The 23,985-nt window shown below is 36.9% G+C and overlaps 1 protein-coding gene across 1 annotated transcript in view; it reads left to right on the top strand.

The window, feature by feature from the left end:
* Positions 1 to 23,985, top strand: part of CRPPA (CDP-L-ribitol pyrophosphorylase A) — a 292,641-nt gene that overhangs the window by 77,085 nt on the left and 191,571 nt on the right. Inside the window, exon 5 of the mRNA XM_038556990.1 lies at positions 19,269 to 19,373. Coding sequence (XP_038412918.1) covers positions 19,269 to 19,373 — 105 coding nt within the window. The remainder of the gene's footprint in view (positions 1 to 19,268; positions 19,374 to 23,985) is intronic.

Here is a 23,985-nt window from a genome sequence, read left to right as displayed (position 1 = left end):
ACAGTTTTTGGATGGACTATCATTTCCTTTTATGTTGCCAAGTCCACTGTTATTGGACATGTGATTTTAAAAGGAGTAAGTATCATTCCTTTTGATGTTGGTTGCATAGTAGATGTATTCTGTTTACGTGTATTTACAGTTAAAAAGGAAATCCTTTGAATCTTAGATAATGTAAGGTACTCTAGAACCACTAAATACCATAGAAGATTCTATTCATGTCCATGCCAAGGTTAAGCTGAGACTGCAGGTTTCACATGTATTGTGAAAGAGGTACTAGGGTGTATTCTTAGAGAGTTTCAGTCTGATACTTGTCATTTTGGTTTGGAAAAGGTTTTTGGATAAATGGCCATACTTACAAATGATCATCAGTGATGTTTTTGTGGTTACATAGTCACCAGTCTTATGGGAGAATTTTAAGGTAATTGCTTCTATTAAGAATTCTTACTGATGCTGTAACTTTCCAATGTCCAGGGGATCTCCCTATCTCATGTTTGCAAAAAAAGAGAGACTTCAAGTTTTTAAAGAAAGACCTGTATGTTTCTAGAACAATATAATTGGTAACTGGCAAGTTGTTGAGACCATTGTTCAAGCCAGATTTTTTGTTGCTTTATGATAAATCAATTTTTTTAAAGCTGTTCCTCTGCTTAATTTGATTTCTGTTTCCTGTAACTTGAGCTTTAGTTACTATAGCTCTTCAGTCGTAAGAAGAATGTGCACCTTTTCAGGTTTGGCTTCCTTGCCCAACTTGCAGATTATTTTATTATGTTGTAGTTCAAATTTCTTGCAGATGGAATGTGATTTACTCTGTTTTATTTATTCACCCAGATCATAAGCCTTAGATCATCTGATAGATTGGCTACTCTGAGGATAGGTCTCTATCAATAGATTGAACAGGAAACAAAATGACAGGAAGTAAAACAAGGTTGATGCTTCTTTAGCTAAGACTGTGGATTAGGCATTTCCTTTAAAAAAAGGGGGGAGTGGGGTCCCAGTATATGTACTAAAAATAATTTCAAGTCTATAGTATGTCATCTGATGATGTCCTAATCATGGGAACAAAAGCAGGGAAATTAGGGCATACTAAAAACCTCACAAGTTTCCACTACTGAGATAAAAAATGAGTATGACATTAGAATTGTTCTTCGACAACTCAGTTGTTATATCGTGGGCAGATAACACTGTCTCTTGTCTCCTTTTTGTTGCATAATGGAGAGTGTGAGTGGCAAGGGCCAGTGTAGTATATGAAACACAAGGGTCTAGGCACATCAAAGGGTGATCCGATGGCCTGGAGTCATTGTTGTTTGCCATGGCATACTCTGCTGATCCATGATGCAATCCATAGAACATACAGAGACATAGATTTAGCTCTCTGTGGAGGAGGGGCAGGTATGCAGGTCTTAGTTCATGGTCTGCTCAGCAAGACTTTTGTGGATATGTATGTTAATAAGCATATTTGATACAATACATTCCTTAGTATGTATTAAATATCTGATAGACTGATTTAAAGACAAAGAGGTGTTTAATTTTGTTTTTATCATCCGCTTATGAGGTATTGCAAGTATATTATTAGACATCTTTAGTGTGCTCTTTTTTTTTTTTTTTTTAAAGATTTATTTATTCATGAGATACATAGAGAGGCAGAGACACAGGCAGAGGGAGAAGCAGGCTCCATGCAGGGAGCCCGACATGGGACTCAATCCCGGGTCTCCAGGAACTGCTGAGCCACCGGGGCTGCCCTAGTGTGCTCTTTTTTGTTTGCATCCCTGTCCTCATTGTGTTTCTTTGCTCCTATTTAATTTTGTGTTAATAATATTCTTGCCTTCTTTTATAGTCTTAATATATAAGCAAAGTGTCCTAAAATTGTTTGGCTTTGAATGTTTTTATGAAGAGAACCATAATGGTAATATTTCTATGTGACTTTTTGTATAACATTTTTGAGACTCCTCTTGCACATATTTGTGGTTTATTATTTAGAGTTATTTAATAATATATTCATTGAGGTCTTCCTAGTTGTTGGTAAATTAAAAAAAAAAGTTTTTTCAACAACTTAGTTTGCCATTGCTCTATCAATGTTGTGTGCTAAACCATCCATGAACATGGTAGTTCATCGCTAATCAATCTATGCTCATGTATCTATGGGTTAGCTGAGGTTCTGATCATGGACTTGGCTAGATAGCTGCATTTTGGAGTAGCTCTGCCTCACACTGGAGGTGTACATAGGCTGAACAGTTTACCATTTTTCACTCTTCTTTGACCAGCAGTCTTCAGGCATATTCTTTTATGGAGATGGCAGAGGTATAAGAAAGTGGAAACACAGGTTTCTTAAAGCTCAGATTTTCTACTGGGATGTTGTCACTTCTGCTTTCTATTGGATAATACAAATCAGATGGCCAAACTTACACTGAATTCTTTTTCTGTATCCTCAAACTTGAGCCATCATGGATCTGTTTTCTGTCTCTACAGTTTTTCACCATCTATCATGTCATACAAATGAAATCAAAGATGTGCAGTCTTTTGTGTCTGGTTTATTACAGTAAAGTGAAATGATTTTGAGATTCATTCATGCTGTTGTATGTATCAGTCCTTAGTTTCATTTTATTGCTGAATTAGCTATTTGGGGGTTGATTTTCACTGCAGTGGTGTACTGTTCAGGTGGCTTTATTTCCCACTCTTAGATATGACTTGTCTCATGATTGGAGGATATAGACCCAAAAGAACAGTCTATGAAAAAAAACAGAGTGTCATAAATAATGTGTCAGTTAAGAGTGCTGAAGGAACTAAATCGCAAAGTGAAAAACTTGTAAAGGTGTGAAACTATCAAGGGAAATAAGAGAAAATTAGAAGACTGAGTATACTAAATTATTACAAGGACTGGATCAGAAAGAAGTTATTGGACAGGACGCCTGGGTGGCTCAGTGGTTGAGCATCTGCCTTTGGCTCAGGGCATGATCCTGGAGTCCCAGGATTGAGTCCCCACATCGGTCTCCCTGCATGGAGCCTGCTTGCCCCCCTGCCTGTGTCTCTGCCTCTCTGTCTATCTCTCTCTCATGAATAAGTAAGTAAAATCTTTAAAAAAAATTAAAAAAAAAGAAGCTATTGGACAAGTTGGGTAGAACGTAGGTTATTTTTAAAACTGTACTTGTCAATAAAGGACTTCAGATAGTGTCTAAGGTTTAAAGCAGATTGTTAAAGTTGTAATTGCTTACACTGAACTCCAGTTAATTTTTTTTTGCAACTTACACAATGTGTCAATTAAAACAAAATAATCTCAAGAAATGATTGGTGGTTCTCTTTGGTTCTCCCAGCCTATGAACATACTTCTGATAAGCCTGTGATCTCCTTGTTTTAAATTTGTCTATATGATTTTTCCCAGCTTTATTCCTCCTTCTCAGTATCTATTTCATGCTTGGTAAATTTTCCATAAATATTTGCTTAGTAAATGTCCAGATGTTCTTCACCTTTTCTGATCATTCCTTTTCATGTTTCCCCTCATGAATGTTTGGTATGTATTTACAACTTCTTAATATTTTTACTAGATGTCTTGCAGGTAACTTAGATGTAACTAATGCCAATAGCTTAGTCTCTTCTTTATATCTTTCAGTCTGGGTAACCATGTCACCAATCATATAGCTACTGAAATAACTTGAAGCTTTGAATTCTCCCTTCTTTGAATTTCCTGGACTTACTTCAGATACCATGATCTCTTGATATTCTAGAAGTGGCCTTGTAATAGTTCTCTGTTCATAAATTTAAAGCTGCCTTGTCTCTGAGGTGGGATAATGACAAAGGGTTTCCATTTTTTCCTTAATTTATATGGTCTGGATAATACATGTGTAATATGTTCACTCAATGTGTTTCTGGGCAATATTCTAATCTTAATTTTATTACTAACCTTTTATCAGTTTACGTTTCCAAAGATGATCCATAAGAGTGAATAATAGAATATTCCAGTGAAAGTTTTTAATAGTGCTTGACAATATTTGATTGTGAAGGTCAACAGAATGGCTAAATGTACTACTATTTTAGAATTATTGGTGTAATTCATTTTCCCATCTTAATTTTTTCATTTATCTGAAGGCCAAAGAAGAAATAAAAATCTTCTAGGGCAGTGGTCAACTGATACGTATGGATGGTATTTGTCTCTAAGTTCATAAAGAATTTTGATTGGGTAAAATTAGCAAAAATGTGATAAATTGACCATTTGTTTTCAGTTGATAGGTACTTAAACCTCTGAGGAGTATAATTTTATGTAAACTCATTTAAAAGCTTGTACACAAAGAAATCCTGTCCTTGGCCAGGTTCGCTGGTAATTTGTTTCCTGAAGCATGAGAATTGCTTCTATATTATCAGCCTCATACGGACTTAGTCTGAAATTGCTTATTTATTCATGAAATGATCTGATAAATTGTAAGAACGAAGCTTCTTGGATAACTGTCTCTGTGCAATTCTAGAATACATTGCATAATTCAAACAATGTAAATGTATGCAAAATGCTTAAAATTTGATTTTCAGATGATAAATGGAATGCAGGTGTTCATTGTTTACCTAATTGTAAGATAGGCTATTTTGTTTCTACTTGAAACATTCTAAGCATGGATCTGTAACTGCAGAGTGAGAAACCTGTGCATGCATGCCTTTGATTTAGTTTTTCTCTAATGTATATATTGTTCTTTGTTGGGCAAACTTCCCAGGCTGCCTTGCAAAAATAATACTGTGAATGATGTTAAAGCTGGAAGGATAGATAGATAATTGGATTATTTGTAGCCATGGACCATGACACAATTACCATAAAACAATGGATCCAAGCTTCAGTCTGTATTATAAAAGTTCAGACTGGAGGAATCCTTTCCCAGAAAAATAACTGCATTATACACAAAATACTTTTATTCATAGGTCTTTCAATCCCTCTGAGGCCTCATGTTAACAACTTTGCTACATTCTCATATACTGTTTATGGGAATATAAATTGAAACCACCTTTATGGAAAACAATTTGAAATTAAAATGCATATACTCCAGCTTCTGGATAAACCTAACTGACTGAACACTTAGATAATTCTGATAATTCCTGAAACCTAATTTGAAGCTACTAGAAAGCCGGGCACCTGGGTGGCAGTCTATTAAACGTCTGCCTTTGGCTTAGGTCACAATCTTGGGGTCTTGGGATGGAGCCCCACATCAGGCTCCCTGCTCAGTGGGGAGTCTGCTTCTCCCTCTGCCCTTCCCCATGCTCATTAATTCTCTCACAAACAAAATCTTTAAAAAATCTACTAGAAAGTGATTAGAAACAGACCCCCAGAATAAGGATAATAAGGGGGGACAGTGGTAAACAAATAGCCAGAAAGCAGGCGAATTAATAGTAACTGGCACACTAGATGTGAGAAGATTCAATTGTAAGAGAGTGATAGGGAAAGCTAGGAATTAAAATGATCTACAGGAGAGTTCCCCAAAAGTTGAGGGCCTGACAGCACCTTTAGAACTGAGTGGGAGTGGAGAACTTGAGAGATTACTAAAAACTGTTAAAGAAGCAGTGTGATGTGTAACTCATCCTCTCCTCCCCACAACTCAATTCCTACCCCGAGACAAAAGATGGAGGGTGAAGTATTCTGTGTCTGGGAAAACATTGGGTACAGCAGAAGAATGATTGCCTTGCCTGAAATAGTGACTCAGAGACCATGTGCTTACTACTGGCTCAATGGGGAAGGCCATGGCCCTTGCCCCAATCAACAGTCAGTATCCTGTGGCTTTGCTTTTCTTCTTGGCTGAAAATTGAAAGAATTTTGTTTGGAGAATCTATCCAGTTTAAAAATAAAGACCTAAAAATACTAACTACAGAGGTTCCCCTATAAACAATTTGATCCCCTCACACTATGGTGAAGCTTACTGTTTGCAAAATCCAACTCTACCCTCATGGCTTAATAGCTTTTGAATCCTCCACTCTTAAATACAGGCTGACAAGTATTAGTGGACCATTTAAAGAATGCTCTTCACAGAATTACTGTGGAAGATAGAGAATGAAACAAAAGAGAACATGGAGGATACAGCAAATAGGCTGGAAAAGAAACATTTTTTTTTTTTAAGTAAATGTCATTAAAAAGATCAAGTTACTGCCAACATGAAACAAGTTCAAAATGCTAAAAACAAAAAAACCCCAAAACACCAAAAAACCATTTAGAGAATAAAAGATCTAGGATAAAAAGGAAATCTGAGAAACTCTTTCCCAAAGGACAAAAGTATGAAATACAGGAAAGAGAAAATTAGAAGTCCAATCAAAGAGCCAATACTCAACAACAAAAGTTGTCCAAAAAAAAAAAAAAAAAAAAACTGAAGAGAAGGAAGTGAGGCAGTAAAAAGTGATTTAAAAACTTCCCTCTTTTCAGAAAACTATTACAGGATTTGTTCCACAAAAATTTAGTAGTAATTCAAGACAGACTACATGGGATGCAGAAGATAAGAGATCCGTGGCAGGAGAGATGTAGGTTATCCCCACAGTGATGGTACAGGCAGATTTTAGATTGATAACTGTGTGACTAGCAGAGAACAAACAGTCCATGTTGATTGAGAAAGCTCAGAAGACTCCAAGGGTGATTACTTCAGGAATATAAAATTGGGGAAGTGCTTTGTATCCAAACATCTTAAGAGTAGAACTAAACAAATACCTAAGTGTTAGCTGTTGAATGAGTCATAAGTATATAGAAAACCAAACGCTTAGTTTAAAAGATAAGTTCTAATTCCAGGGAAGACAAAGGAATGTGTAAGAGGGGAATTCTATGACTTAGCTGGGAGGAATGTTTACATAGTCAGTGATGGCTGATTTAACCAAAATTATGACTTTTGAGTGATGGGGAATGGTAAGTATTAGTGTATGAGGTTGGGAAGAGAGGGGACAGAATTAATTCTTCAATAGAGGGGCCAATTCAGAAGATAGAAAGGTAGTATCCCAAGTATGGTTAGAGATATGTTGTGGTAAGTAGGTTAGTTGACCCCAGTTTTTCAGTCGTCTGACACTGTTCAGCTCATGTGCTCTGGCCCTGGCCTCTTGGTGAGTGAAATATATTTCCCTGGTGGTTGATTCTGGATTGGGTCTCTTGACTTTGAATTTTAGTAGACATGATATAGGCAGAGGCTTAAGGGTAATTTACAGTTGGGCTTGCTCTGCTGTGGTTCCAGTATTGCCGTTAGGAAGGCATACACTGTTTGGTTGCAGCCCCTCCAGTCTGTCTTGCAGAGGGTGATCAATGGCTCAGAGCTGCTACAGCCAGCTCACAGCACTGCAGCTTGAAGCACAATCATCTAGCCAACTCCTAGCTTTGTGACTGAGATAGAAGCTTATTACCATATGCCACTGAGATCGTATATTTGTACTGCTACAATAGTTGACTGTTAAACATGGAAGCAAATACTAAATCAGTTGAAAGAAGGAAAGATAATTGTATCTGGGGGAGACAAATTAGAGTGAAGGGGGTGAAGTAAACTTTTCTTGTAAGAAATCATGTAAAGATATTTGGTTCTTCAAACTATGTTCACTTAAAACTGATAAAAATATAAATTGAAAATGCAGGGAATGGAACAATGATTTATAGTTGGAGTCTATAAAGGAAATCTAGTAGATAGATAATAGATGAAGGCAACTACTGATAAATTTTTAATGCCTTCAATTGTAGTTTGCTGATTCTTTTTTTTTTTTTTTAAGGGCAGTCTAAGAAAATAAAAGTTTTCCAGTCAAGATCAAATGGTAATTTTATAGTGTTGGAGGTCTCAATGAGGTAAAATGGCAAGTTTAATGTGAGGAGAGAGTAAAAGAAATGGTGGATCGGAGGTTCTGGTCAGAGACTTGAATTGTAGAAATTAAAAATATCAGAGGAGCCACAGATACAGGTAAACTCGAGTTGACAGGTGACTGCCAAAGGAAGGGATATGTATGTGGGGCTGGCAGAATGGATGAAGGGATTGGGAGGCACAGAGTTCCAGTTAATGAATGTGTAAGTCACTAGGATAAAAAGTACAGCATAGGGAATGTAGTCAGTGGTATTGTAAAAGTGTCCTGTGGTGACGGTAGCTACACTTGTGACCCGAGCAAAATGTATATACTTGTTGAATCACTGTACCTGAAACTAATGTAACATTTTGTGTCTCTATGCTTGAATTAAAAAAAGACAAAAGCAATTGAAATAAAGGATCCATAGGATAAAAAGGAAAAAATAAAAGTTTCGAGGCTTGGGTCTGTAGGATGAGCCGGAGAGCAGATTCAAGGTTAGTTACTGTCACACCTGAGGAGATGCAGCTGCACAGAAGCTGGGTCAGTCCTGGTCACTGGGACCCACCATCCACCCCTACCCCTGCTCGGCATTGCCCAAATCAAAGGGGACAACAAGGGCAGTGGTGCCAGCAGAAAGGGTCAATAAGCTAATCCCATCAGAGGTTTTGGGAAAGGTAAAATGGTTCAGTGTAAGAAACAGATATGGTTTCCTTAACAAAGAACACCAAGGAAGATATATTTGTACACCAGTCTGCCATAAAGAAGAACAAAAGTATCTTCACAGTGTAGGACATGGAGAAGATGGAGTTTGATGATGATGGAGAAAAGGGTGCAGAGGCAGCAAATGGGACAGGCCCTACTGGAACTCTGGTGCAAGGCAGTAAATATGCAGCAGATGGTAAGCAGTGTAGACCCTTTCAATGTTGCAGTGATCATCCATGCAGTTACCAGTGGAATTACCAGAATAGTAAAAGTGGGGGAGAGATCGAGGGATGGGAGAGTGCTTGCGAAGGCCAGGCGCCACAGCACAGGCCCTACTGCAGGTGGCGGTTCCCACCTTACTACTACAGAGACCCTGTGGGCCTCCCCCTCCCTGTATTTCAACACTCCTGTGCAGGGAGAACATGGTGGAATGTGCTGACAACCAGGGCGCAGGAGAGCAAGGTGGACCAGTGAGACAATGTGTACTGTGGTTATGGAGGTTATAGACAGCCATCCTTCTGGGGTCTCCTGAACAAAGACAGTCTAGCGAGAAGGATAATGAACAACATAAAGAAAATGAAGGACTTAAGACCCAAGGTCAGCGGCCACCTCAGCATCAGTACTGCTGCAGCTTCAATTACAGACGTGGATGCCCAGAAAACCCTAAACCATAAGATGACAGACAAAAGCAGCCCATCCAACAGCTTAGAATCCATCTGCTCTGGAGGCTGAGCAGGGCGGGGCTGAGCAAACACAGATTTACCAATCCGTCTCTACCATCACCCGGTTTAGTCATCCAACACAAAGAAATGAAGATGAAATTCCAGTGTAGGAAAGAACAAAAGACTGGAGCTGAAGACCTTAAGTGCTTGCTTTTTGGCCATAGACTAGATAGATAGTAGAACTATCTGTTTCATCTATGCAACGTGGCACTTTTATTATTTTTTATCTAAAGACATCCTTTTGATAATGTGTTTGAAAAAAGCCTCGTTTTTCTCAACACCTTTTTAAAAGTTTTCAAACTGTTCCATATCTGGTCAAGATTTTTAGTAACCTCATTTTTAATTTGCAATAAGAGTTTACAATTTGATTTTTTCCAGAAAAAGTCAATAAATGATAAGCACCTGTTAATAAAGGTCTTAAATAATTGTCAAAAAAACCCCCCAAGTTTCTAGGATTGATTACAGTAAGTAGTTGTTGAGGTGAAGATAAAAAGTCAAGGAAGCTTCTAGAGTATTTGAAAGTTTTTGTATATAAACTTGGAATTCAGCCAATGTAATGTCAGTAGTTGAAGTAAAAAGTGAATATTGATCCATCTACCTAAAACTGTGGAGCCTGTGAAGTAATGAGAGATGATAGTACTATGAAGGTTAGAAGATTTTGTCAGGTGGCATAAATTCTGGAGGGATAGGATTTTCTTATGGAAGGACAGTGGGCATCTGGAAGTAAGTGGTGGTTGGGAAAGGCAGTAGATACTACTTGAAAATGATGTCAAGCACTTGGTATTACCTTCAGGTCTAGGAGGTGATGAACCTGTTACATAATAAGTTTGCATGTATTGCAGCATAACAGGATGATATAGTAGAAAGGGTAGGGAAGGAGGTCAACTGTGGAGTGAAGATCCATGAAGAAAGACTGGAAAGTATGGGAGGTTTATTACTTTGGCATTGGTCATAGAACTTTACTACTGCATACAGAAAAAATAGTAAAGCAATATATAGATAACAAAAAGCTTCAACTATGTGTGACTTACAGAGTACTTTAAAATAGATGAAGAGTATACATTACTCTAATTGTCACAATTGAGAATTCATGGTAGTTATACACACTTACCTTCTCATTTTCTGCCTTTATTCTTCCAATTACAATCATTTTTTCTCATTTTTCTTGATGGAAACTAGATGTGAGGGAAAGCAGAAGAAGTTCAGTACACATGGTTAGAGCTACTCCAATATTGGTATAGGGAAAGTGGAACTTTACATAAACATTAGGTATTATCAAAGCTTCTGGCTACTTATGAAACCCCGGTTTGTATAGTTAATTATCTAAATTCATAACTAATATCCAGACTTTATCAAGGAATAACCAGAAATTAGACACTACACCGGACAGCTCGTGTATCTGTTTCTTTTAGTAATTCTCATTCTCCATTTCTCAAAACGGAACAAAGCGAGTAACAGACTACTTAAATATCTTCTCCATGACTTGTCATGTGGAAAGATCACAGTTGGGGCCTCAAATTCTTGAGTACACATATACTTCCATCAATTTAGCAAACTCTGTAAGGACTGATTATAAATTTTAATATACAGTTGGCAAATTCCTTTAATTTGTTAAAAAAAAACAAATTGAAAATTAATACCTTTACTGTGATGACAGTTCATATTTTGTAATATAGTAACATATAAACTGTTACTTTCAAGTTCCATGTTTAGACTTTTAAAAGTTCTGCAACTTTTAATTATCACCAGAATATCAGATTGATTTTTTGAAAATTTTATTTTTTAAAAATTTTTATTGATTTATTTTAAAAGATTTTATTTATTCATGAGAGATACAGAGAGAGAAGAGAGGCAGAGACATAGGCTGAGGGAGAAGTAGGCTCCATACAGGGAACCTGATGTGGGACTTGATCTTGGAACTCCAGGATCACTCCCTGGGCTGAAGGCAGATGCTCTACTACTGAGCCACCCAGGCATCCCATTTTTTGAAAGTTTTAAACGTATGTTTTGAGACAAAATCCTTAACTTGGAAGCATATATTTCTTGGGAATATAATACTGATGTTGCGTATTACATTATTACATATTGTATAAATGTTGCATGAATTTTTTTCAATAGGATATACAAGGACAGTGTGTACATGTCCTTTCCAAAGATATTCTGTTTGTTCTTAGACTGTGTCTATGAATTTCTTTCCATTTGTAGATGCTACTCCTGCAGAGGCACAATGCCTTCTTTGCCTTGATTTCTCATTCTGCCGTGTGATAGCAATCATCTTGAGACTCCACTTCTGTGTTAGGATATTGTGCTTACTATATCCTATGTCTTCAGTTTACCCACTATACTTCCAAGTGGTTTTTTTTTTTTTTTTTTTTTAAGATTTATTTATTCATGAGAGACACAGAGAGAGAGAGAGGCAGAGACATAGGCAGAGAGAGAAGCAGGCTCCATACAGGGAGCCTGATGTGATACTTGATCCCGTCTCTGGGATCATGCGCTGGGCCGAGGGCAGACGCTCAGCTGCTGAGCCACTCAGGCATCCCAATATAACTTCCCAGTTTTGTGGTGGAGCACCAGATCCTGAGAAAGAATGCATGGAGGAGCTTTTATTTTCCTACGCATGCAAAGAGCTTAGAAATGGTCAGTCTTTATGATGAACAACCAAAAAGTTGAGCAAACTGAAAAATCAACTCTTTTTAGATGGGTCAGAAGTGAGGCCACAGGACAGACTGCTGTCCTCAATAGTACAGGTGCAGGTGAAATTTAAAGAATTTTGAACTAAAACACAAATGGAAACACTTACTTTGAAATACAGCAGAAGCAGTCCTTAAAGGAAAATATATAGTGTTGAATGTACATGTATAGTGTTGAATTCTAGAAAAGAAGCATCTAAATGATAATCTAAAATTCCATATTAGGGAATTAGACCAAAAAAATTCCCAAGTAAATAGAAGATGATAAAACCTAGAGCAGAAATGAGTTAAATGGAAAACAGTAAGACAAAAATCAAACCCAAAAGTTTTTTTTTTTTGAAAAGATTAATAGAGTACACTGCACAAAGAAGAGAATACTAAAATTACTAACTGGGGTCTGGGGACATCTTAATAGAACTGATAGAAATTAAAAGGATAATGAGAGAATATTATAAATAACACTACCCTCAGTTGATAACCTAGATGAAATGGAAGAATTACTTGAGATTGATGATCTGCTGAAACTCACATTAGAATAGACAAACTGAGTAGACTTAAGTCTATTAAAGAAATAGATCAATATTTTCCAAAATAGCATGAAGTCCAGATTCATTTGAAAATGAATCTAAAATCTAACGAATTTTTTGTTTGTAAAATCTAACGAATGTTTAAAGAGAAAATTATTTCAATGCTCTATATCCTCTCCTAGAAGATAGAATCAGAGGGAGGGAGTGCTAACTCATTCTGATGCCAACCTACTAGTAAAAGCAGACAAAGAAATGACAGGAAAAGAGGATCCCTGGGTGGCGCAGCAGTTTAGCGCCTGCCTTCGGCCTAGGGTGTGATCCTGGAGTTCTGGGATCGAGTCCCACATCAGGTTTGCTGCATGGAGCTTGCTTTTCCCTCTGCCTGTGTCTCTGCCCCCCTCTCTCTCTCTGTGTCTGTTATGAATAAATAAATAAAATTAAAAAAAAATGACAGGAAAATAAAACCCATCACTATGTCATGAACATACATGAAAAAAACCTCAACAAAACATTTGCATGTGGAATCTAACAATGTATGTAAAGAATTTAAGACTTTAGCCAACTGAGATTTATCCCAAGTATTCAAGACTAGTTCATCTTTAAAAGAATCAACTACAATCCATCACAATCACAGGCTGAAAAAGAAAAAAAACCAATTATTTCAAAAGATGCAAGAAAAGTATTTGACAAAATCCAGCACCTATTCATAAAATTCTAGCAAAGTAGGAGTAGAGGGAGTTCTTCCTCAATTTATATACAAAAGACCTACAGCTAACATAATTTTTTTTCTTTTTCAAAGATTTATTTTAGAGAGTGTGCATGTGCATGCGAGTGGGGTGAGAAGCAGAGGCAGAGGGAGAGGAAGACCAGCAGACACCCTGCTGAGTGGGGAACCCAGTGTGGGGCTCCACCCAGGACTTAGATCATGAACTGAGCTGAAATGAAGAGTCAGACGCTCAACCAACAAACTGCTTAGGCTCCCCTGCTAACATTATTCTTAATGCTAAGCTAGAAGTTTCCCATGAATCAGCAACAAGACAAAAATGTACTCTTTCGCCTTTCCTTTATCAACATTGCACTGGAATTCTTAGTTAATAAGAAAAGGAAATAAGTACTGTGGGAAAGGCAAAAATAAAACTTTCTTTGCAGGTAACATAATTGTCTTGGAAGAAAACCTGGAAGAATTAAACTGAAAATAAGTGATTGTAGAAAAGATGGATAATTAAGGGTTGTTAAACAACAGTCCACCACTTTACTGTATAATAGAAATGGACAGGTGGAATTTGAATTGAAACACATCATTTGGGTTTAGTGGCCCCAAAATAAAATACTTATAAACCTGCCCAATTATGTATTAGATCCATAGGAGGAACGCTACAAAACTCTAAGCGAAGTTAAAGAACTGAATACATTGAGATCTATTCTGTATTCATGAATAGGAAGACTTTATATTGCCAAGATATCAGTTCTTCCAATGTGGTCTGTAGACTCAAAGCAATTCCAACAAAAAACCTGGCAAGTTTTTTGTAGATGAAAACTGATTTTAGATTTTATTTATTTATTTATTTATTTATTTATTTATTTATTTATTTATTTATTTATTTATTTATGATAGTCACAGAGAGAGAGAGAGAGAGAGAGAGAGAGAGAGGCGGAGACACAGGCAGAGGGAGAAGCAGGCTCCATGTACCGGGAGCCCGACGTGGGATTCGATCCCGGATCTCCAGGATCGCGCCCTGGGCCAAAAGCAGGCGCTAAACCGCTGCGCCACCCAGGGATCCCTGATTTTAGATTTTATATAGAGTCAGAAAGTGCAGAACAGCCAGTGCAATATTGAAGAAGGATAAAGTTGTAGGACTGAGTCAACTTCATGACTTACTGTAAAGCTACAGTTATGAAAACTGGTAGGTGGAAGAATAGACAAATCAGTGGAACAGAGTACAGATCCCAGAAATAAACTATGTAAATGACAGATTTTTGTCAAAAAAGCAAAGGAAATACGATGGAACAAAGGTAGTATTTTCAATAAATAGGGTTGCAACAAGTAAACATTCACATGAGAAGAATGAATCCAGACACAATTTTTACCCTTTACAAAAATTCAGAAGGGATCATAGACCTTAATGTAGAGCATAGAACTCCTGGGAGAGAGGAGAAAACTTAGTTGACCTTGGGTATGGTGATACCTTTTTTAGAGAAAATGCCAAAGGCGTGATCCACAAAAGAATTAATAAGCTGGACTCCATTAAAATTAAAAAGTTGTAAAAAAAAAAAAAAAAAAAAAAAAAAAAAGTTGTGCCTTGCCAAGGTCATCCTAAAAGAAAGACAAGCCAAAAGGTGGGAGGATATACCTGTGAAAGACCAATGTGATGGAGGATTCTTATCCAAAACATTAAAAAAAAATTATAATTCAGAAATAAGAGAAAAAATCAAAAAGGTAAAAAACCTCAATAGGTAGCTCATCAAAGAAGATACAAAAATGGCATATAAACACATAAAAAGATGCTCCACACCCCATGTCATTAGGTAAACACAAATTAAAGCAATGAGATAGCCCTATGCATCTATTCAAATGGCCAAAGTTTAGAATGCCAACACCTATGCTGGTGAGGATATGGAATAACAGGAATTCTCACTAGTGAGAGTTCAAGATAGCACATCCATTTGACAGGTCTGTTTTGTTTTTTTGTTTTTTTACAAAACTAAACATACCATATGATACAGTAATTGCACTTCTTCATATTTACTCAAATGAGTTGAAATCTTATCTTCACACAAAAACCTACATGTGTTTTATACCAGCTTTTTTCATAATTACCAAAACTTGGAAGCAACCAAGATGATTCACAGTAGGTGAATGGATACATAAATTATGGTATATCCAGCAAATGGAATGTTATCCAGGGCAAAAAAATGATCTATGAGGACTTGAAAGACATAGAGGAAACTTAAATGTGTGATGTTATGTTTAAAAAAAAAAAGCCAATCTGAACAGGCTGCATACTCTAACAGGAATATAAGTAAATGATTTCTGCAAAACTATGGAAGCAGGAAAAAATCCAATGGTTAATGGGGGTTGGAGGCAAGAAGTAGGATGAATAGGAAGGCAGAGAATTTTTAATACAGTGAAAGTACTTTTTATGATACCAAAACAATGGATATATACTGTTATGTATTTGTGCCAACTCATAAAAAAGTAAAAACTGTGAGGGAATCCAAGTGTAAACTGTGGTGTTGAAGTTATAATGATATGTTGGTGTAGGCTCACCGATTTTAGCAAATGGACCACTGTGGTGTAGAATTTTGATAGTGGGGGAAGCTGTGAGTATGGAGTGGGGTAGGGATATGTGGGAAATACCCATACCTTCTACTCAACTTCACTGAGAACCTAAAACTGCTCTAAAAAAAACAAATCCTAAGAAACTTGGAATGAAAAAGAGTGCAGAAACTAAATTTCTGTTGAGACCTTCAGTATTTGTAGAAATCTATATTCTATCCTTACATGTGATAAATAAGTTTTCTTGAAGTACAGTTTTATGTTGAGAATCATTATCTTCAAAATAATGGAGGAACCATTCCTTGGTTTTTCTAATTTTCATTGTTGCTATTATGTCTCAACAAATTTAGGTTCCTGCTTTATAGGAGACCTTTTGTCGCTGCTATTAATTGGGTTTGGAGTATTTTCATTCATTAGCTTCTACATTCCGTGAGACTTTTTAATTTGGAAACTCATGTTCTTGATTATTGTAATTTTTTTGAAATACTTAGTTCTTTCTCCTACTCTTTTTGTTCTGATTTTTTTTTTTTTTAACATATTGGACTTTGTGGTCACTGTTTTTTTTCCCCTCTATTTTCCACCCTTTTAAATAACATCCTATTTTATGAGAATAAACACTTTCTCGTGCTGGTCTCTTTTTCAACTGCAGAGTTCCTCCAAAAGATTTTATTTTTTGCCTTTTTGACCTTAAATTTCACGTTAGTCTTGGGTTTCACTTAAATCTGGCTTTTCTTCTCATGTTCATGTGTTGAAGACTGCACTTGGTAGGTTTTACCTACTTGGTGGTAGCTCCGCTTGTAGGTGGAGCTTTTTGACTTTGAGTTTCAGTGTAACATGACTGAGATGGACTGTATTTGGGGACCTCTGACAGCAGTATACTCAGGGCTTCTCCTTGTGTGGAATATTGTTTAACATCTTTTGGGCTGCAAGTTTAGGGGGCAGAGGGTTCTTAGCATCAGTGTGTGTATGTTGTACACAGTGATATCACTATGATCCCCATGATGGATGATAAAGATAAAAATTTTCAACAGTTACACACTGATTAACTTTCTTGATTTAAAATCTATTGTGCTAGTTGTTTTCTATTTGTTCCATATGTTGTTTTCTTTTGCTTGCCTTTGTATTAATTTCTCATTTTTAAATTATTTTATCTTACCATTGTTTTTAACTTAAAAACATTTAGTGTAGGCCATGAGTTTAGAATGTAGATGTAGTCACAGTCACCTTCAGAGTAATATACCATTTGTGAGCCTGTAGTAGTAGGTTACTGAAGGGGAGCCTGCAATGGTGAAAACACTCCTGTTGAGTATGTGACTCACAGAGGTTCTGTATTCTCCTAATCACCCCCAACTCAGTACTTACCAATATTTTGAAATTATCTGTTTGTTTCTTCTTACCTGCTCTCTGGCATCTGCTGTCTCTTGTTCTTGTTGTGTACCATAGGTGAACGGGTGATGGCATCCTCTCTATCCTTTGGTGAGGCATATCTTTTCTTAGATTTAAGGCTCTTTGTTCATCTTGTGACCTCAGCTCTGGTGCCTTCAAGAAGAAGTTAGGATTTTGTAGTTCATATGATTTTTCTTAAGGTATGAACATTTTTTCCAGCTTTCCATATCTTACACAAGAGTAGAAATCATCAGTGCTACTGAGAAATGTAGAAATTCAGAATTTAGTTGGTTATTAAGCATGTACTTTTTTGAACCACCAAAACCCCCACAAATAGTTGTAGTAGTACTGCATACAACGAGTGACACATTCATGCAACTCTTCTTGCCAAGATTCCTTCACCTCCCTTTCTAATATGTGTTTCATATATACTTGACCCAGAATTTTCTGTTTACCATTCCCATACCAGAGTGACTGGTATCCTATAGACTTCCTACAGTTTATAGGCTGCTGCCATCTTGGCTGGTACAACATGTGAGTGGTAGGAGTATAGCATCAAGTAATTCTCTTTCCACCACCTAAGACAAGAGGTTTTTCCCATTTAACAAGGAAGTACCTGTTTCTGTGGTGGTCTCTCAGTATGTACTTTGTGAACACTTTTAAGGCTTTCCACAAATGTGTTAACTATCTTGCCTTTAAAAAGAATGAGGAAGAGAGTTATTGCTGGTCATCTTTGGGATTTGACCACGTGTTAAAGGAAGCATTCTGTTTATCGTATATAGAGTTTACGTACTGCTGGAATAGTCTATGCAGTGGTTGGAAGTACAAAAAAGAGGCTTAACAAAATTTGTCTTACTTGAATATAACTAATGTTGATAATACTTTTAAAAAAATTACAAAGTCGGGGATCCCTGGGTGGCGCAGCGGTTTGGCGCCTGCCTTTGGCCCAGGGCGCGATCCTGGAGACCCGGGATCGAATCCCACATCGGGCTCCCGGTGCATGGAGCCTGCTTCTCCCTCTGCCTGTGTCTCTGCCTCTCTCTCTCTCTCTGTAACTATCATAAATAAAAAAAATTAAAAAAAAAATACTAAAAAAAAAAATTACAAAGTCTAAGAAATATGTGATGTTAAATAGTATATTAGAAGAGAAGATTTAAGCTGAGAGACAATTCTAGTCAGTTTGGGATTATGTACATTTGATGGTTCTATTTTCTTGTCCATTATTTTAACAAAAACATTGCAGTTAGAATTTTGGAATTTCTAGTACAGCAAAACAGCACTGGCAATGTATGCTAAATGCCATGATGATATCTGTGGCCTTCCTGCAGTCTTTCTTATCTGGGTATGTTTGATCTAAAACACAAATCTGTCAGGTGTCTGAAACTCTGTATGCCACCTTTTGCCCTAAAGGTCTACCTCTCTCCAATTTTATTCAGTCTTTAGAATGAAATCAGAGATCATTTCCTCTGAAAGGACTTTTCTAATGCTTTCACACAGAAATAAGTATTTTATCTCCTGGTCTACTTGTAGATATTCTTCTGGTGTTCATCTGTCATAGTCTGTTATATATCAGTCTAAGATTTGAGTTCCTTGAGGACATAATACATGTCTCCTTTATCTTTAAATACTGGCCCTTAATACAGGGTTTGGACAGCATAGGCACACAGTATTGTTCAGCTGAATTACATTGATCATTTTAATGGTTTTGCTTAAAATGCTTAAAAATGTTGCTTATACTTAACTAAATCTACTAGAGGCCTTCCCATTTTTTTTTTCTTTTAAGATTTATTTATTTAAGAGAGTGTGTATGCATGTGTAAGAGCAGGGAGAAGGCCAGAGGGACTCTGAAGCAGACTCCCTGATGAGCATAGAGCCCACTGCGGAGTTAGATCTCATGACCCTGAGATCATGACCTAAGCTGAAACCAACAGTGAGACACTCAACTAACTGAGTCACCCAGGTGCCTCGAGCCTTTCCGTTTTTGTCTAATAATGGAATATTGAAATGTTTTGTGTTCAGAATCAAAATATAAATTTTTAAGACCTGCATTGATATGTAAAATAATAAAATGAAACAAAGCTGTGGCATGCAAAAATCTTAATATAAATGTCCATGGGGGTTGTCCTTATAGCTTGATTATAAAATTTTTAAAAAGTGATTTACTTAAAAATATATTTAAACTTTTTTTTTTTTTCCTGCCCAGTGTAGTGACTACGACTTGGAATTTGGAACTGAGTGTTTGCAATTGGCTTTAAAGTATGGCCATGTTCATGCCAAACTTGTGGAAGGATCGCCTGACCTCTGGAAGGTAAGGAAGTTGAAATTTTGTTCTGGCTCTTGGCTGTGCTTATAAGTCATTCCTAAGATACATTCTACGAGTCTAAACACTTCCCAGGTGCTTTAGAAAATGGAGTAGTATAAAACTCGTTGGTTTCAGAGTTAAACAGTATTTTGAGGAATAAGGGTATGTATGTATGTATACCTTACAGGCATTAAGAGTTTCACTGGGTTTTCTGAGCATCACAGTATGTATGGTTTCTATGTCTTGGTTTCCAGAAAATTCACTTTTAGATAATTTATTAAAATTCCATTTTAGCTGATAAGATGGTTTTACTCAATTTTTTTCTTCTCTCTCTCTCTCTCTCTCTCTCTCTCTCTATTCTTATATTCTGTTGCCTTAAACTTAATTGGATTGAGGATGTAACCCCCCTTTCCACAGTAGCAACATTTTGTTCTAGGCCTTGGGGGTGGCAACTCCAACTTAACTGGGTTAAGGAAAATCTGCCATAGTTCTGACTCAGTGGGGTGGATGACTGGACCCACTTAGTGGCCCCAATGAGGAGTTGGACTCTTGAATATAGTAAGGTTGACTCCTAATGACAAACTTCGTTTTTGAGGGAGTGAAAGTGATTGTAGCACTACCCTAGTAAAACTTCCCATGGAAACTGGAGTGTTTCACAGTGTGGCCTTCCTCTGTTTTGAAGGTAGAAATGTGTTGAACTGAAAAGTAGATTCTAAAATAGGGTAGGGTGGTTTTATTTTTTGAAGTATTGCTGCTTTTGAATAAGGGATGAAATCTTTAGAAAGCAGCCATGTAAATCTGTTAAGGAAAGAGTCCTATTTTCTCATTGACTTAAAAACAAAACAGAAAGCCCTATAAGTTCATTAGGTATTTTGTACAGTAACCTCATGCTCCTCGCTGCATGCTCAGATCGTCTCAAACAGACTTAAAATGTTCTGAAATTACCAAATATTCGTATGTCTGGACTATTGCCTGGTAAAGAAAATTCATGTAGTATTATTGTTCTTTTAAGGATTTCCAAATGTCTTCAACCCAGAAGGGAAAACATTTTACTTGTTTTGTGTATCCTTTTCTATCTATGGCTCAGAGGATAGTAAACATATTGTGAGGACTATAGTGTTCACCAGCTAGGTGTTTTGTTACAGATCCTGACTCACATCTCTGTACAACCCCTTTTGACTGTGGGGTAGACGATTTTCAGGAAAGAGGAGAACTAAGTGGAAACTCACAAGTTTTATTGTTCTTAACACATTCATTTAACACTCTGGCCTCATTTTGTTGTCTTAGGGTGTGTGGTGATCTATGTCTGTGGGTGTTCAGAGCCTTTTTGAAAATTATCAAGCACCCTGAGACCTGTAGATGAGAGGAAAGTAACACACTATTCTTGAAATTTTCCATTTGTTCCTCACAAATTTATTTCAATTTTGTTCTAGATTTTCTTTAGTGAAATCTCCTATTTTACTGCTTTCTCAACACGATATTAGTTCTCACATCCTGGTGTTCTGCTTCTCTTTCATGGGCACCAAGTGTCCGTGCACTAAACAGGCATTGGCTTCCCGGTGCTTCTCCTCATTTCCCTGGTGAATCATTTTATAATGCCCTTGTGGGTTGAATTGTACCCCCTATCAAGGTTTGTTTGAGTTCTAACTCTGGCCCTTGGGAATGAGGCATTATTTGAAAAGTGTCTTTGCATGTCTCGTCAAGTTCAGTTGAGGTCATACTGGCATAGCATAGGCCCTGAACTCAACATAGAAGAATAGCAGGAGGGAGAGAGATGAAGGGAGAATGCCAGGGAGGATGGAGGCAGGGACTATGGTGTTGCATCTACAAGCAAAGGAAAGCCAAGGATGGCTGGCAAGCACAGAAAAGTAGGAAGAGGCCAGGAAGTGTTCTTTTATAAATAGTCTTCAGATACCACTGGTCCTGCTGACACCTGGATTTGAGATTTTAGCCTCCAGTAGTGTGAGAGAATAAATGTGAAGCCACCCAATTTGTGGTTCTTTGTTACAGGAACCTTAGGACGTTAATAAACATTCCACACACGTAGGCCCTGAGGGATCATCATTCAGTATTGCTTTACAAACTGGGAGGGATGAGGGTTGGAAGAGCCCCATTCTCTACAATGTTTGAATAATGGGATCTTGGATTCCAAAAGGGCATGTAATGCAATGGATTGGGCAAAAAGTCCTTCAAATGGCAGTTCGGAGGTCTTTTTAAGTAGTTCTGATAATTGAAGTGAAATTATTTTGATGCAAGTATGGCAGTTTCAGGGTTCCTGTTTACTCTTCCTGCATCCTGTCTCATCATTTTCTGTTCCTACCACCCTTTTATTTTCTTCTGATACTTTCCTAGCTATTGCTCTAGTCCTCTTGAGCTTCTTCATGACATTGAATTGTCTTCAGTATAGGCTTCTCATTTAATTTTGTGATCTTGACATTTTGTATGGATAAAAGAGTTTTTCATTTTCTGTTGAAACCAAAGCAATGGAATCTACACTAAAAATTAGTGTTCTAATTCTATACTAAAACCAAAAGTGCTACCATTTTTAAAAATTTGAATCTGAAAAAAAGGTTTAGTACAATGAGGCTGAAACTGATACTGAACTCAGGTGGCTGGCATATGATTGATAAATCCTGAAATGGTGAAAAATGCATTTCAGGCAGCATTTTACTACTTTATACTTTGTATAAAGTAAGCAAAGGAGGATTCTAAAATACAAATCCAGAATACCTTCCCCTGCCCCTCAGAAGTCAGGGAGTTCACCTGGGCAGTGGTGTGAGCAATGCCTAGAAATGTCTCAGGCCTTGCATGTAGGACTATTTGAACTGTCACCAGAAATCCCAGGAGAGTTATTTTGTATTTTACATACTTTTTTGTAGAAGTAAATGTTCAGAGTTATATCACCCCTCTTACAATGTCTCCTTTGGGGCCTGGAGGAAACATTAATTGCTCTAAATCACCATGTAGGGTAGAGGACATTCCCTACTCCCCATGATAAAGACAACCAATCACAGAGGCAAACAGGATTGATCTCTGGGATAGGAATTGGCTCTCATGCTTTCCCTGAGGGGTTGCCTTGCCAGGCCTTAGTGAGCACACTGTTACTTGACAAAATTTCATCTAGTGGACATAAAAACTTCCATTCCTTTAATTGATAATTGTACCATATATTTGTCCCAATATACTTAAATACTTGCTCACTTACTATATAGAACTACTTGAACAGGCTTTTTGTTTCTTTTTGTTTTACTCTCCTTAAAGCATAAAAGATTTATAACCAGGTATTGAAGAAATTTAACTGTGTTCCATTGTCTGAAAATACTTGTTAGGAGGAGTTTCTGAAGTGTTTGAGTCATCACATATTATTGAAATAACGGACTTTTCAGGAATTCTTTTGATGAGAGGTACTTTTTTTTTTTTTTTTTTTTAAGAACAAAATAGTCTCACTTCTTTTTAATCTCAAAAAACAGTGTGGTGACCATTTTCTTTTTAGAGGTTTTCATTTAGTCATCTAGTCTAAAGAAAGAAATATTTTCTAGATAGACCTAATTGATGAAATGGAAAAAAATAAATACATCACCAAATCTGAATTTGTGTCTTATAATGTATTTTTTTTTCTATTTTTTTCTTTCTTTCCCATTCACATTTTATTTGTTTGTTTATTTATTTATTTATTTATTTTTAATTTATTTTTTATTGGTGTTCAATTTACTAACATACAGAATAACCCCCAGTGCCCGTCACCCATTCACTCCCACCCCCCGCCCTCCTCCCCTTCTACCACCCCTAGTTCGTTTCCCAGAGTTAGCAGTCTTTACGTTCTGTCTCCCTTTCTGATATTTCCCACACATTTCTTCTCCCTTCCCTTATATTCCCTTTCACTATTATTTATATTCCCCAAATGAATGAGAACATATAATGTTTGTCCTTCTCCGACTGACTTACTTCACTCAGCTTAAAATGTATTTTTAAAAATTTAGAATTCTCTGACTTCTGATTATTGGAGCTACATACTCATTTTCTTATAAGTTAAAAGATATGAAAGAGGGGACTAAGTGTTCTGATTCACATTAAGATGGTGGCCAACTGAACTAGGCTCTGAAAAGTCTAAGTTACTCTATTGAGTGTCAACACAGAGTGACACAAGTAGGTGCGATTAGTGTCCTGTAGAATCCACCTTGAGGTAGCTGAGGATAAGCCTGGGCTCCGTGTCAGAAGGCTGTTGCTCTGGCTCTGAGTTTTAGGTTTCTCTTCTATTGAATATTTTTTTTTCTTTTAGTTACATACCTGACTCAGATGAAATATTGTACAGAAGCACAAAGAAAAGAGACAAAAATTGAGCTTGACTAGGTAAGGGCATGAGGCCCTGAGCCCTGGTCTTTAGGTGGCTTCTGAGTCTCTACTGAGCAAGCAGCATGAAAATGAGTGAATCAGAGGATTGAGGGCTCCATTCCATCACTAAAGGGTTGATATTTTTTTTTCTTTTAAAGTAACTAATTTTCATAATGTATTGTGCAAGGTCAAAAGAAAGCTACAGATCATGCAGACAGAAGGAAATCAACTTCAAAACTCATTTAATAAACTTTTGAAAATTAAAAAAAAATAAGGAGAGGGCAAC

The sequence above is a fragment of the Canis lupus genome, chromosome 14 (genome assembly GCF_011100685.1).
Source record: "Canis lupus familiaris isolate Mischka breed German Shepherd chromosome 14, alternate assembly UU_Cfam_GSD_1.0, whole genome shotgun sequence".
Lineage (NCBI taxonomy): Eukaryota > Metazoa > Chordata > Mammalia > Carnivora > Canidae > Canis > Canis lupus.
The sequence above is the reverse complement of the archived record's forward strand: the minus strand, read 5'-3'. Positions and strand labels throughout refer to the sequence as shown.